The sequence below is a fragment of the Macaca fascicularis genome, chromosome 1 (assembly GCF_037993035.2).
Source record: "Macaca fascicularis isolate 582-1 chromosome 1, T2T-MFA8v1.1".
Lineage (NCBI taxonomy): Eukaryota > Metazoa > Chordata > Mammalia > Primates > Cercopithecidae > Macaca > Macaca fascicularis.
In genome coordinates, this window is record NC_088375.1 from 111,383,638 (window position 1) to 111,395,981 (window position 12,344).

The 12,344-nt window shown below is 46.1% G+C and overlaps 3 protein-coding genes across 3 annotated transcripts; 2 read left to right on the forward strand and 1 right to left on the reverse strand.

Annotated features, from left to right (window-relative positions):
* Window positions 1-5,527: 5,527 nt before the first annotated feature.
* On the forward strand, window positions 5,528-6,101 carry H2AC21 (H2A clustered histone 21). Its single transcript, XM_005542043.5, has one exon. The coding sequence runs from the start codon at window positions 5,577-5,579 to the stop codon at window positions 5,967-5,969; it is 393 nt and encodes a 130-aa protein (XP_005542100.1). The 5' UTR covers window positions 5,528-5,576; the 3' UTR covers window positions 5,970-6,101.
* Window positions 6,081-6,576, reverse strand: H2AC20 (H2A clustered histone 20). Its single transcript, XM_005542042.5, has one exon. It carries the CDS (start codon window positions 6,517-6,519, stop codon window positions 6,130-6,132), a length of 390 nt encoding a protein of 129 aa, XP_005542099.1. The 5' UTR covers window positions 6,520-6,576; the 3' UTR covers window positions 6,081-6,129.
* A 235-nt stretch (window positions 6,577-6,811) lies between these two features.
* Window positions 6,812-8,514, forward strand: H2BC21 (H2B clustered histone 21). The gene has a single exon (XM_015457938.4). The coding sequence runs from the start codon at window positions 6,854-6,856 to the stop codon at window positions 7,232-7,234; it is 381 nt and encodes a 126-aa protein (XP_015313424.1). The 5' UTR covers window positions 6,812-6,853; the 3' UTR covers window positions 7,235-8,514.
* The last annotated feature ends 3,830 nt before the right edge of the window (window positions 8,515-12,344 follow it).

A 12,344-nucleotide genomic window follows, 5' to 3' on the forward strand; every position in this document is an offset into this window, starting at 1 on the left:
TTTCTAGTAGAGATGGGGTTTCACTATGTTGGCCAGGCTGGTCTGGAACTCCTGACCTCAAGTGATCCGCCTGCCTCAGCCTCCCAAAGTGATGGGATCACAGGCGTGGACCACGGCGCCTGGCTAATTTTTGTGTTTTTAGTGGAGAGGGGGTTTCACCATGTTGGCCAGGGTGGTCTCGAACTCCCGACCTCAGGTGATCTGCCCACCTCAGCCTCCTAAAGTGCTGGGATTACAAGCGTGAGCCACTACGCCTGGCCTGTGATGGTTAATGTGCCAACTTCTAGAGGATTGGTGCTCAGATATTTGGCAAAATTTGGGTGTTTCTGTGAGGGTATTTTGAATGAAATTAACATTTGAATTGGTAGACGGAGTAAATTGCCCTCCCTAATGTAGGTGGGTCCCATCCAACCAGTTGAAAACTTGACTAGAACAAAAAGACGGACCCTCTCCTGAGTAAGAGAGACTTCCTTCTGCCTGACTGCTTTGAGACCGGGACGTTGGCTTTTCCCAGCCTTCAGACTCAGAAGTAAACACTGGCTCCATCTGGGTCTTAGACTCGGCCTTTGGACTGGAACTACACCATTGGTTCTCAGGCCTTTGGATTTGGACTGGAACTATATCAGCACCTTTCTTGGGTCTCCAGCTTGCCAGCTTACCCTGAAGATCTCGGGGATCTTGGGATTTATTAGCTTCCATAATCAAAAAGCCAATTTTTTATAATAAAACTATCTGTCAATCTATCAATCTATCTACTATTGGTTCTGTTTCCCTGGAGAATCCTGACTAATGTATATTTACTTAAAAAAAAAAAGACATTTTCTCACATAACCAGAATATAACTGTCAGACTCTAGAAATTAACATAGATACAGTACTATTATCTAATCTACAGACCTTATTCAAAATTTGCCAATTGTTCACTTCTATCCTATATGTAAAATGAAAAGAAATATTTTCTGGTCCAGGATCCAATCTAGGATCACATGTTGCATTCAGTTGTTATATCTCTTTGTTCTCCATTAACTTGGAATAGTTTCCTAGATTTTGTCTTTCATGACTTTGGCAGTTTTGAAGTTACAGACATTTATTTTGTAGAATGTCCCTCAATCTGGGTTTGTCTGATGTTTCTTTATGATTAAAATTTAGCACATGCATTTTTTGGCCAGAATACTGCAGAAGTAATGTTGAATTCTTCTCTGTGAAACTTACCAGGGCACGTGATCTTTATTTTTCTTATTATTAGTGATAATTCTGATCATTTGATTAAGATGGTATCTGTCAGGCTTTTCCACTATAAAATTCCTTTTCTGTCTGTAATTGTGGAAGATACTTTAAGTTTATCTACTTTCCTATTTCTCCATTATTTTTTTTCCCACTAATTTTAGCATCTGAGAAGTATGTTTGAGACATCTCTTAGGGGTTGTTGAAGATAAAATGAGATCATGGGGGTGGGGCTGAGGTGTGGTATGTGATCACCTGGGGAGAGAGTAGATGGTGAGAAAAGAATCAGAATGTTTATTAGAAAGGCCACTCTAGTGAGGAGTGGGAAGAGTAGAAGCAGGGAGAGGAGCAGAAAAGTCTTTGTTGGTAGTCTGGGTGAAAGATAACCTGAGTGAAGGCACAAGATGGGCTAGAGAGAAGTAAATTGATTAGAAAGCTGCTACAAAGATGGCATCTATAGGACTTACTTTGGTTAGGACCTTGCAGTTTGCAAATCCAGTGAAACCCCACTTCTACTAAAAATACAAAAATTAGCCAGGTATAGTGGCACATTCCTGTAATCCCAGCTACTTGGGAGACTGAGGCAGGAGAATCTCTTGAACCTGGGAGGCAGAGGCTGCAGTGGGCGGAGATCGTGCCATTGCACTCCAGTCTAGGCGACAGAGCGAAACTCCCTCTCAAAAAAAAAAAAAAAAAAAAAAAAAAAGCACAGTACCGAATGGTGAGTGCTGTCACCAGGATATGAACAAAGAGATGTGGGCACAGCAAGGATATTTGTGTGGGAGTAGGGAAGTTCTCCTCTAATAATTCTTTCTTCCTTTTTTTGTACAGAGGAAGAAACAATGGCTGGATAAATTAAATGACTTCATTAAGCCCAACATCTAGACATCGTGAGGAGCATGTTCTTTGAGTCAGGCAGACCTAGATTCTAATCATGTGGCTGTGTGACCTTCAGCAATTTTTTTTTTTTTTTTTTTGAGATAGAGTCTTGCTGTGTCGCCCAGGCTGGAGTGCAGTGGCGCTGTTTCGGCTCACTGCAACCTGTGCCTTCTGGGCTCAAGTAATCCTCCAACCTCAGCCTCCCAAGTAGCTGAGACCACAGGTCACAGGTGTGTGCCCCACCACACTCAGTTAATTTTTGTATTTTTTGTAGAGATAGGGTTTCGCCATGTTGCCCAGGCTGGTCTCAAACTCCTGGGTAAAAGCCATCTGCCTTGGTCTCCCAAAGTGCTGGGATTACAGGCGTGAGCCACCACACCCAGCCCAGCAATTGTTTTAATCCCTGTGAGCTTCAGTTTATTTGTGAAACACATAATTTTATCTACTTTGTAGGCAGTTGCTACTGTAGGGTTTATCATAGTAGGGTTTCAACATAATCTTTTTTTTTCTTTCACCCTTCTTATGGCACAGAGCACTGTGATATAAGTAAAAAAGAAATCAGAGGTCAAGTCCAGGCGCAGTGGCTCACACCTGTCATCCCAGCACTTTGGGAGTTCGAGGCCAGCCTGGACAACATGGCAAAACCCTGTTTCTACTGAAAATACAAAAATTAGCTGGATGTGCTGGCGCATGCCTGTAATCTCAGCTATTTGTCGGCTGAGGCATGAGAATCACTTAAACACAAGAAGCAGAGGTTGCAGTGAGCTGAGATTCTGCCACTGCACTCCAGCCTGGGTGACAGAGTGAGACTCTGTCTGGAAAAAAAAAAAAAAAAAAAGAGGAGGTCAGAGAAAGAAAGGAAGGTCAGCATGCCCCTCAAGCAGGGCCTTATGGGGTGCCAGGATTATGGTAGGGTCCCCTATCATCTGGGTTTTTTTCTCTGCCCTTTAGGTCTGAAAAGTTGACACTATTAGAACTTCCAGGACTGACTGGCTTCTTGGGGAGGGACCCATGCTAACAAAGTACACACGAAATTTATGAATAGTCCAAAATGCAAATTCATTGAATTCTATGATGAACATCTTTCTATAACTGGCTCCCCCTACTTCAGTCTTATGTGTTTATCTTGGAATAGAACAATCAGAAAGTTGTTAATTGAGCACAGAATCTGAATGAAGGAACTTGGATAGTCTTCAGAAATATTTCACCCAGGCTGTGAGAAAAGGCTGATGCTTTCATAACCAAGGACCCTTTTCTAGTAGGCCAAACTTTGCCTCTGCCAGATATATTTTATTGTTGGTGAAAACATAACATATTTCTACTACAATTGCCACCTGTTTGGACTCTATGTAGACTGCACCTTTCTGTTAACATTCATCTTCTCAAATGATATAATCAATTGGATTAGAAGGATCTTAGGTTACACCCTTGTCACCTCTGTCTGAACTTTGGTGTTCCCCAAATCTATACCAGCATTCTTACCAGGAGTAATCTCTAGACGTAGCTGATTTTAACTAATTTAACTCTCAGAGTTCACCAGATTTCCTCCATTTTCTGGAGGCATTTCATCACAGACTTGTTTGTACTACTTTCAATTATCTATACACCCATTGCCCAACAGCACACATCCAATAAATGCCAGTTGAATAAACTGGTGAGAATAAAGGAGGAAACATCAGAAAAGGTGTCAAAGAATAAGATTTAAGTATTTTCTGGCCGGGTGCAGTGGCTCACGCCTGTAATCCCAGAACTTTGGGAGGTTGAGGTGGGCAGATCATAAGGTCGGAGTTTGAGACCAGCCTGGCCAACATTCGAGATTTGAGATCAGGAGTTCGAGATTAGCCTGGTCAACATTAGTAGAGATGAAACCCCATCTCTACTAAAAATACAAAAATTAGCCGGGCATGGTGGTGGGCGTCTGTCATCCCAGCTACTTGGGAGGCTGAGGTGGGAGGATCGCTTGAACCCGGGTGGGTGGGGGCGGGGTAGAGGAGGTGGTGGTGGAGGTGGCAGTGAGCTGAGAAGTGCTCCAGCCTGGGCGACAGAGCGAAACTCCGCCTCAAAAAACCAAAAAAACCACAAGTCTATTTTTTCTCTCTATTATTCTACCTGACCTTAAGGGATACTAAGGAAAGGGTGAGAATGGTGTAGGAGATGTAGAACTCCCAGAGATGGGACGTTGAGGAGGAAGAAACACAAGAGCTTTCAGATTCATCTGTTATATGGGATAAAAGAAAAAAAGAAGAGCTTTCAGGAAAGATTTCTAAGGCCGCTGGAGTCACACCAGCAATTAATGCCTGACAGCAAAGTTACCCTTTCCCGGCTGTTGCTGAAATCTAAGGGATGATGATGAGGTGGACAAGGGAGCGTGGAGAAAAAGATTGAAGGGATATTAAGGAAGCAACTGACTGGACATGCTGAGACGAAGGGAAGAGTAGAGTAGATTTCGGCTTAGTTATCTGTAAGTATGCTGGCGCATTTCAGGAAGAGGGCAAAGAGGGGAGGTTGTTTGCAGGAGTTCGCGTTCGAATAGGCTGAGGTTGAGTTTGAGTTTGAGGTGCTCGTTGGGACAAGTAGTAGATTGAAGTATTCAGTAAGCAGTTAGGCACAAGGGTCTGAGCTTCTGAAACAAATTTGGATGTTAGTTGAAAGCATATAAATGGGTAAGACTCTTCGGGATAAGTGAAGAATTGGAGATAGAGAAGCAGAATCCAGCTGGACTCGCAGATTTAGAGATGGCATGGGGAAGCAGGATAAGAAAAGTCGGCGAGCTAAGAAGAAAAACGCAGGGCGACATTTTGAAAGCCAAGGGAGTAAGCTTCAAGGCCGCCTCCTGGAGGTCAAGAAGATGACAGATCTAGCCTTGGTCAAACTGAATTCCAAGGAGTGCAGGCGGGTGGGGGTGGGGCGGAGTCGCTGCGGGCGACTTAAGTTGAGGGGCGAGAAAGGAGGCAGCCTTAGTAGTACTTGTATTTTTAAAGGGAATTTGGCTGTGACGAGACAGAAAGGGCGGAACTTAGTAGTTTAGAGCTCAAGGGGATAATTGGCTTCAGAATCCCCTACTCTTGCGTGAGAGTAACTCTCAGTCTACGGATGTCTTCTGCAGTTTCTTAGGGTCCATGTTGGGATTTACCGGCTGTAAACTAAACAAAGCAAAGCAAAACCCCATAGTACAAGACATTTTGTTTGAAAGCCTACTTTCTTTAAAGATCCTGCCATGCAAATAAGGGGCTTTAATGTGGCTCTCAGCGATTGGTAGATACTTACGAAATCCGTCATTTCCTTTCAGGGCAGGATGCAAACCAAGAGGCGGCTTTCTGTTTTTCTATTGGCTGTTGGATACGGCTCCGCTTTTAGCCAATCAAACGACTTCCCTTCACCCCTCCCGGTAGCTCTTATAAATTACATCAAATTGGTTATTCTTTCCACATTCTTCTCCTTGTAAAAGAAGCTGTAACTGCAATTTTAGCCGTAATGTCAGGACGCGGAAAGCAGGGAGGCAAGGCCCGCGCTAAGGCCAAGTCGCGCTCGTCCCGCGCTGGCCTCCAGTTCCCGGTGGGGCGAGTGCACCGCTTGCTGCGCAAGGGCAACTACGCGGAACGGGTGGGGGCAGGCGCCCCGGTGTACCTGGCGGCGGTCCTCGAGTACCTGACCGCGGAAATTCTGGAGCTAGCAGGCAACGCGGCTCGGGACAACAAGAAGACGCGCATCATCCCTCGCCATCTGCAACTAGCCGTGAGGAATGACGAAGAGCTCAACAAGTTACTCGGGGGTGTCACCATTGCCCAGGGCGGCGTCTTACCCAATATCCAGGCTGTCCTGTTGCCCAAGAAAACGGAGAGTCACAAGCCTGGCAAGAACAAGTAATTAAGAGGCTTGACACCATACTCATTCACCCCAAAGGCTCTTTTAAGAGCCACCAAAGTGTCAAATGAAGGGCTGATCACGAAATAGCGCATTAGCTCTTTTTTTGAAAACTTGGGTGGCTCTAAAAAGAGCCTTTGGTCTTTGGTTTGTTTGTCTGCATTTATTTGCTTTTGGCTTTGTGGCTTTCAGTTTTCTTTGGTAACAGAACGGCCTGGATGTTAGGCAAAACGCCGCCCTGGGCGATGGTGACTTTGCCCAGCAGCTTGTTCAGTTCCTCGTCGTTGCGGATGGCCAGCTGGAGGTGACGAGGGATGATGCGCGTCTTCTTGTTGTCCCGAGCCGCGTTGCCCGCCAGCTCCAGGATCTCGGCGGTCAGGTACTCGAGGACCGCCGCCATGTAGACTGGCGCGCCAGCCCCCACCCGCTCCGCGTAGTTGCCTTTGCGCAGCAAGCGGTGCACTCGCCCTACCGGGAACTGGAGGCCAGCGCGGGACGAGCGCGACTTGGCCTTGGCGCGAGCCTTGCCTCCTTGTTTGCCACGACCAGACATGACTGAAACCAAGGTTAAACACAGACAATGCTCAGAACCTCGCTACAAAATAAGCTTGAAAGAGAACCAAGAGGAAAGCCTTTATAAGCTTTCCTAGGGGTGGGGTCTAGAACGAGTTTTTCATTGGTCCTAATATGGCTTCAGAACCGGCCAATCAAGTCAAGAGTCGGTGTTGTTGCGTACGCATTGCTGAAAACGCAAGGTCCGCACACGGACCAATGGAAATGAATGACTTTCGGAGCCCTAATTTGCATAAGGTGGTTATAAAAGAATCAGGCCCGCCCATTCTCTTACTTCTTTTCTTGGCTAAGCCGCGTTTGTACTGTGTCTTACCATGCCTGAACCGGCAAAATCCGCTCCGGCTCCTAAAAAGGGCTCCAAGAAAGCCGTCACCAAAGCCCAGAAGAAAGACGGCAAGAAGCGCAAGCGCAGCCGCAAGGAGAGCTACTCCATCTACGTGTACAAGGTGCTGAAGCAGGTCCACCCCGACACCGGCATCTCGTCCAAGGCCATGGGCATCATGAACTCCTTCGTCAACGACATTTTCGAGCGCATCGCGGGAGAGGCGTCCCGCCTGGCGCACTACAACAAGCGCTCCACCATCACGTCCCGCGAGATCCAGACGGCCGTGCGCCTGCTGCTGCCCGGCGAGCTGGCCAAGCACGCCGTGTCCGAGGGCACCAAGGCAGTCACCAAGTACACCAGCTCCAAGTGAGTCCCTGCCGGGACCTGGCGCTCGCTCGCTCGAGTCGCCGGCTGCTTGACTCCAAAGGCTCTTTTCAGAGCCACCCACCTAATCACTAGAAAAGAGCTTGTTCACTTACTCCCTTAGTTTCTTCTCATAAAGTAATTTTAGCGTAAAGGTCATGGGAAATGCCACACGTAGGTTTTTAACCATTTGGAACTTGAGGTCCCCGGTGCATGATTGGATTTGCTTTTGAATCTAGAGCGTGTCTTCACTCATTGTGCTGCTTAGCATTCCCAGGAGTCGGTTCTCAATTAGGATGTTGGGAATCCGCCTCTTTACCCGCCCCCACTCCCGCCCCACACTGGCGCCCTGGTGGCTTCTTGGGTCTGTTTCATTCTAAAACGAAGTGGCTGAGTTCGGCTGTTATTTAAGAGAACTCCAGGGCACGATTCAGCCCAGGTTCCGCAAACACTGCGTGACAGCTGTGTATGACTGACGCTTGGCAGCACCTTTTGTGTCCGGTCACCAGTTCTGCTGTGCGATGGGGTCTCCTGTGGATACCAGCCGTTCTGTGTATTTTGGACGAAGCCCGCGCAGCCGGGTCCCAGCCTTTTCCTGATTGGGCGACATGAATATTCAAAATTCTGCGCCTCTTTCTAATTTGTAGATTTCAGTTTCCGTCGTTCACTTTGAGACTTTGAAATTCCTATTTCTCGTTTTGTTGATAATTTTTGCATTTAATGGTCTCTGCTTTAAAGGGTAAGGCTGCGGCCCCAGGTCACTGCGAGGCACTTACCGTGTAGATACGGGCTCAAAAGTCACCTGTCAGAGATCTACGTCATCCACTAAGGAATTCGCGCCGCTCATACTTGCCTGTCTCATTTTATCTTCCTTCTAGCAGCTGTCTGAAATTGGTTCGTCTGTTTTCTTGTTTATGGTATTCTCAAGCCCTTGACCGGCTGGTGTGGTTTTCCCGTGCATCTTCAGCCTGGCACATTATGGACACTTACCTAAATACTACGTATTGATGTAATATTGTTGGGTTAGTTTTTCCATCCCATCGTTTTCTTAATCGCTTTCGTGGATGGATGATGGGTGCTGTTCATTTCCGTTAGATGTATGTGAAGGCACGGTGAAAATGGAAATGTTTTTGGAGCTACTTCCTCAAATGTGTCCTTAGTCACCTCAGTGCAACAGCTGGGAGGGGGCCGTGTTAAGATTTTTTTTGCATCAAAGAGGAGGTGGCAATGGTAGATCCACCCTTACGCTTCCCAGTTTAGCATAACCTCTTTTGGATTTTCATCAAATTCAGCGTATTGGTCACTGGAAAGAGCCTTTTCCTTCTTTTCTTACTCTCCCCTCTTGGTGTTCCCCTCTTAAAGGAGAGGAGCTTTTAATTGACAGTCATCACCTCATTTTTTTTTTTTTTTTTTTTTTTTTTTTTTTTTTTTTTTTTTTTTGAGACGGAGTCTCACGCTGTTGCCCAGGCTGGAGTGCAGTGGCGCGATCTCGGCTCACTGCAAGCTCCGCCTCCCGGGTTCCCGCCATTCTCCTGCCTCAGCCTCCTGAGTAGCTGGGACTACAGGCGCCCGCCACCGCGCCCGGCTAATTTTTTGTATTTTTAGTAGAGACGGGGTTTTTTTTCACTGTGGTCTCGATCTCCTGACCTTGTGATCCGCCCGCCTCGGCCTCCCAAAGTGCTGGGATTACAGGCTTGAGCCACCGCGCCCGGCCATCATCACCTCATTTGCTTTCCAGGAGGCCATGCAAGATAGGCAGGACTACAGGGTTAATCTCCTTTTTACAAATGAGGCCAAGGGAAGCCTCATTGGTTCACAGTCATGCAGCTCATACTGTCCACCCTTGTATTCTCAGATGCAGGACAATTGCATTTTAGTTTTATTTTGTGGAGGTACAGAATATTTACTCTTTCTGTCCAACCCTTGATTCTGCCGAGGAAGACACTGATGGTTTGATGAGTGATTCAACTCTGTTTTTGGCTAAGGGTTTTGGAGTTGATAGCAGGGGTCTGATGAATCCAAATGAGCTCTAGACATTATCACAGACTGAATAAATCTTTTTTTTTTTTTTTTTTTTTTTTTTTTGAGACGGAGTCTCACGCTGTTGCCCAGGCTGGAGTGCAGTGGCGCGATCTCGGCTCACTGCAAGCTCCGCCTCCTGGGTTCACGCCATTCTCCTGCCTCAGCCTCCTGAGTAGCTGGGACTACAGGCGCCCGCCACCGCGCCCGGCTAATTTTTTGTATTTTTAGTAGAGACGGGGTTTTTTTTCACTGTGGTCTCGATCTCCTGACCTTGTGATCCGCCCGCCTCGGCCTCCCAAAGTGCTGGGATTACAGGCTTGAGCCACCGCGCCCGGCCAGACTGAATAAATCTTAACTGTCTCCTACATGTGTGTTTTCAAATGTGTGTAGATGCTATTGTTATTAATAAAGTTACCAATTAAAGGCTTTGCTGGATTCTTTTATCTACAGTATATATTTCTCAATGAAGGAAATTAACAGATACAACTTACACAGGGTCTATAGAAAAGCATGGGTGCCTCTGATCTGGGGGATGACTATTTATAAGCCACCAGCCAAACTGCTGCCCCAAAGGTGCACTAGGGCTGAAATAGTCGCTTACAAGGCCACTGTTAATGCTTAGTAATTGAAAAATATATGATCACAAATAGAAAGCAGTACAAATAAGATGGAAGAACTAAAGTTCATAATGAAGTTAAGCTAACACCTACGGAGCACTTACTGTGTGCCAGGTAGTGTTCTAGGCCCTTTATACATATTGACTCATCTAATTCTCACCAGGACCTCAGGAAGTAGTACCATTATTATCACCCATTTTACAGATAAGGAAACTGAGGCAAAGAGAAGCCTTTCTTCAGAAACTCTCCAGAGGATAAGCTCCTAGGTTAGCAGTTAAGGGACTTGAGAAACAGGGTCATTCTGAAAACCTGGACCCTTCCCTGTGTTTTAGGGGGAAATATCTATGCTTTAGAATTGAAAAGAAATATCACTGGTTTTATTCTCTTCTGAGTGCACGCTGGATGTAAATCCTGGGTCGTGGTGGCTGAGTACATTGAGGGTGGGATTAGGTGGCTGTGAGCCTCCATCCCAGAAGCCATAGCTCAACTCAATTGAGTTTGTCCCCACAGTGGTGGGGCTCACCAGCTGGAATCCTTTCACTAACATGAGAGAACCTTAGTTGCTGGTTTTGGGCTCCTCCTGGGGATGATGTTCACTGGGAAGGATGTTACAGAGTGAGGAAGGGGGAGGAGGTGATAGATTTGATATTTTAACTCTGGAGGAGAAGTAATTGGTGAGATTAATCTTCAAGAACCTCTTTGATCATTTCTCCTGCTCAGACATCTTTAAACATTTGCTTTTGTTGGGGTTAATAACAATAATTGTTAATTACTGAGCACTTAACTGTTTACCTTAAACTTACTTAGCAGTAAGCTAAGAGTTTACCTTACACTTACTTAGCAGGATGGTCTCTATCTGACCTCGTGATCTGCCCGCCTCGGCCTCCCAAAGTTCTGGAATTACAAGCGTGAGCCACCGTGCCCAGCCTACAGCCACTTGTTAAGATAGGTTCTGTTGGCCGCACGCAGTGGCTCACACCTGTAATCCCAGGTGGGTGGATCATTTGAGGTCAGGAGTTCAAGACCAGCCTGGCTAACATGGTGAAACCCCACCTCTACTAAAAATACAAAAGTTGGCATGGTGGTGGGCGCCTATAGTCCCAGCTACTCAGGAGGCTGAGGCAGGAGAATCCCTTGAACCTGGGAGGTGGAGGCTGCTGCCACTGCACTGCAGCCTGGGTGACAGAGGAAAACACAATCTAAAAAAAAAGGACCAGAAGGACACTGTCATAGCTTGTAATATTGCTTATCAATAATTCTGTAGTAGGCCTGAAGGGCAGCTCTGTTTGGGTTTCAGAAATTGACCCTTAAGTGAGAGACTGTCTCTGTAACCTAGGGGACTAGGTTTAATAATTCATTTAATACGTGTGATTGAAAATCTGTATCTACTAATTTTATAAATATTATCTATGAACATTATTAAATTCTGTAAGAACAGCATTCTAGGACCATTTTCTTCTCTCTGACTCCTAAGCATTGTTAGGTGTGATATCATTTGTTCTTTCATTCAAGAATTTATTGAGTATCTGTGAAGATGGCAGGTAATCTGCTAGGTAGTGAGGACAGAAAATTGAACAGGAGTGGCTTCTGCCTTCCTGGACCTCCAGTGACTAGAAGAGAAGATATATTAATCCCATGACTATGAGAAAGTGTGACAAGTATTACAACTGTAGAGGTATAGATACAGAGAGTATAATGGAGGGAGTCCTGACTTCATGTTGGTGGGTGTAGGGAAGGACTCCCTGAGGAAAGGACCTTTAGGATGACACTTGACAAGGATAGGAAGGGTTTACCAGGCAGTGGATGGCATGGGCAAAGGCCTGGAGAGAGTGGAAAAGATCATGCTCAGGTAGATAGGAAGAACTGCAGGAAGTCTAGTACAGGTGGTGGTTACAGGGCAAGGAGGACAGAGCAGCATCAAGAGGTTACACGGTTAGACAGAGCCAGATCTTGCAGGACTAGGCTAGAATGTGTAAACTGACTTTAAAGAACCCAATGAGCTCCTAGGCTGACCTGACTATGGGAACAGAAAGGAGCTGTGTGGCACTAAAACTGGAAGAGTTAAAGTCTCAGAGGCCACATGGTTTATGCCAATGAAGCACTCTCTGGAGCAGATGGTACCCTGACCCTCAAAAGTGTGTGTTTGTTCCCTGCAACAGGGCTTCCCTTAAAGTGGAAATGGCTTTGTCAGGCCAACCAGGTTGACAACAACTGCCATGGTCACCTGCCTCTGTGTGCTGCAGGTGGCCTTCTCATTATAGTTTGCCTTTCTTTACAACTGTGCTTCCATGGAACGATGGGTGGATCAGTGGAACCCAATATGTGCTCTTTAGAGAGTTGTCTCCAGGATGTAGGTTATCATGATCCTCTGTCCTCTATTTTCTGTAAATTGGTACTTAGAGGCTTGATTAGATTTAGGTTTACTGTTTCACCCCATGACATGACTACTTCATAGGTGGTACTATTTCTTTTCTATCA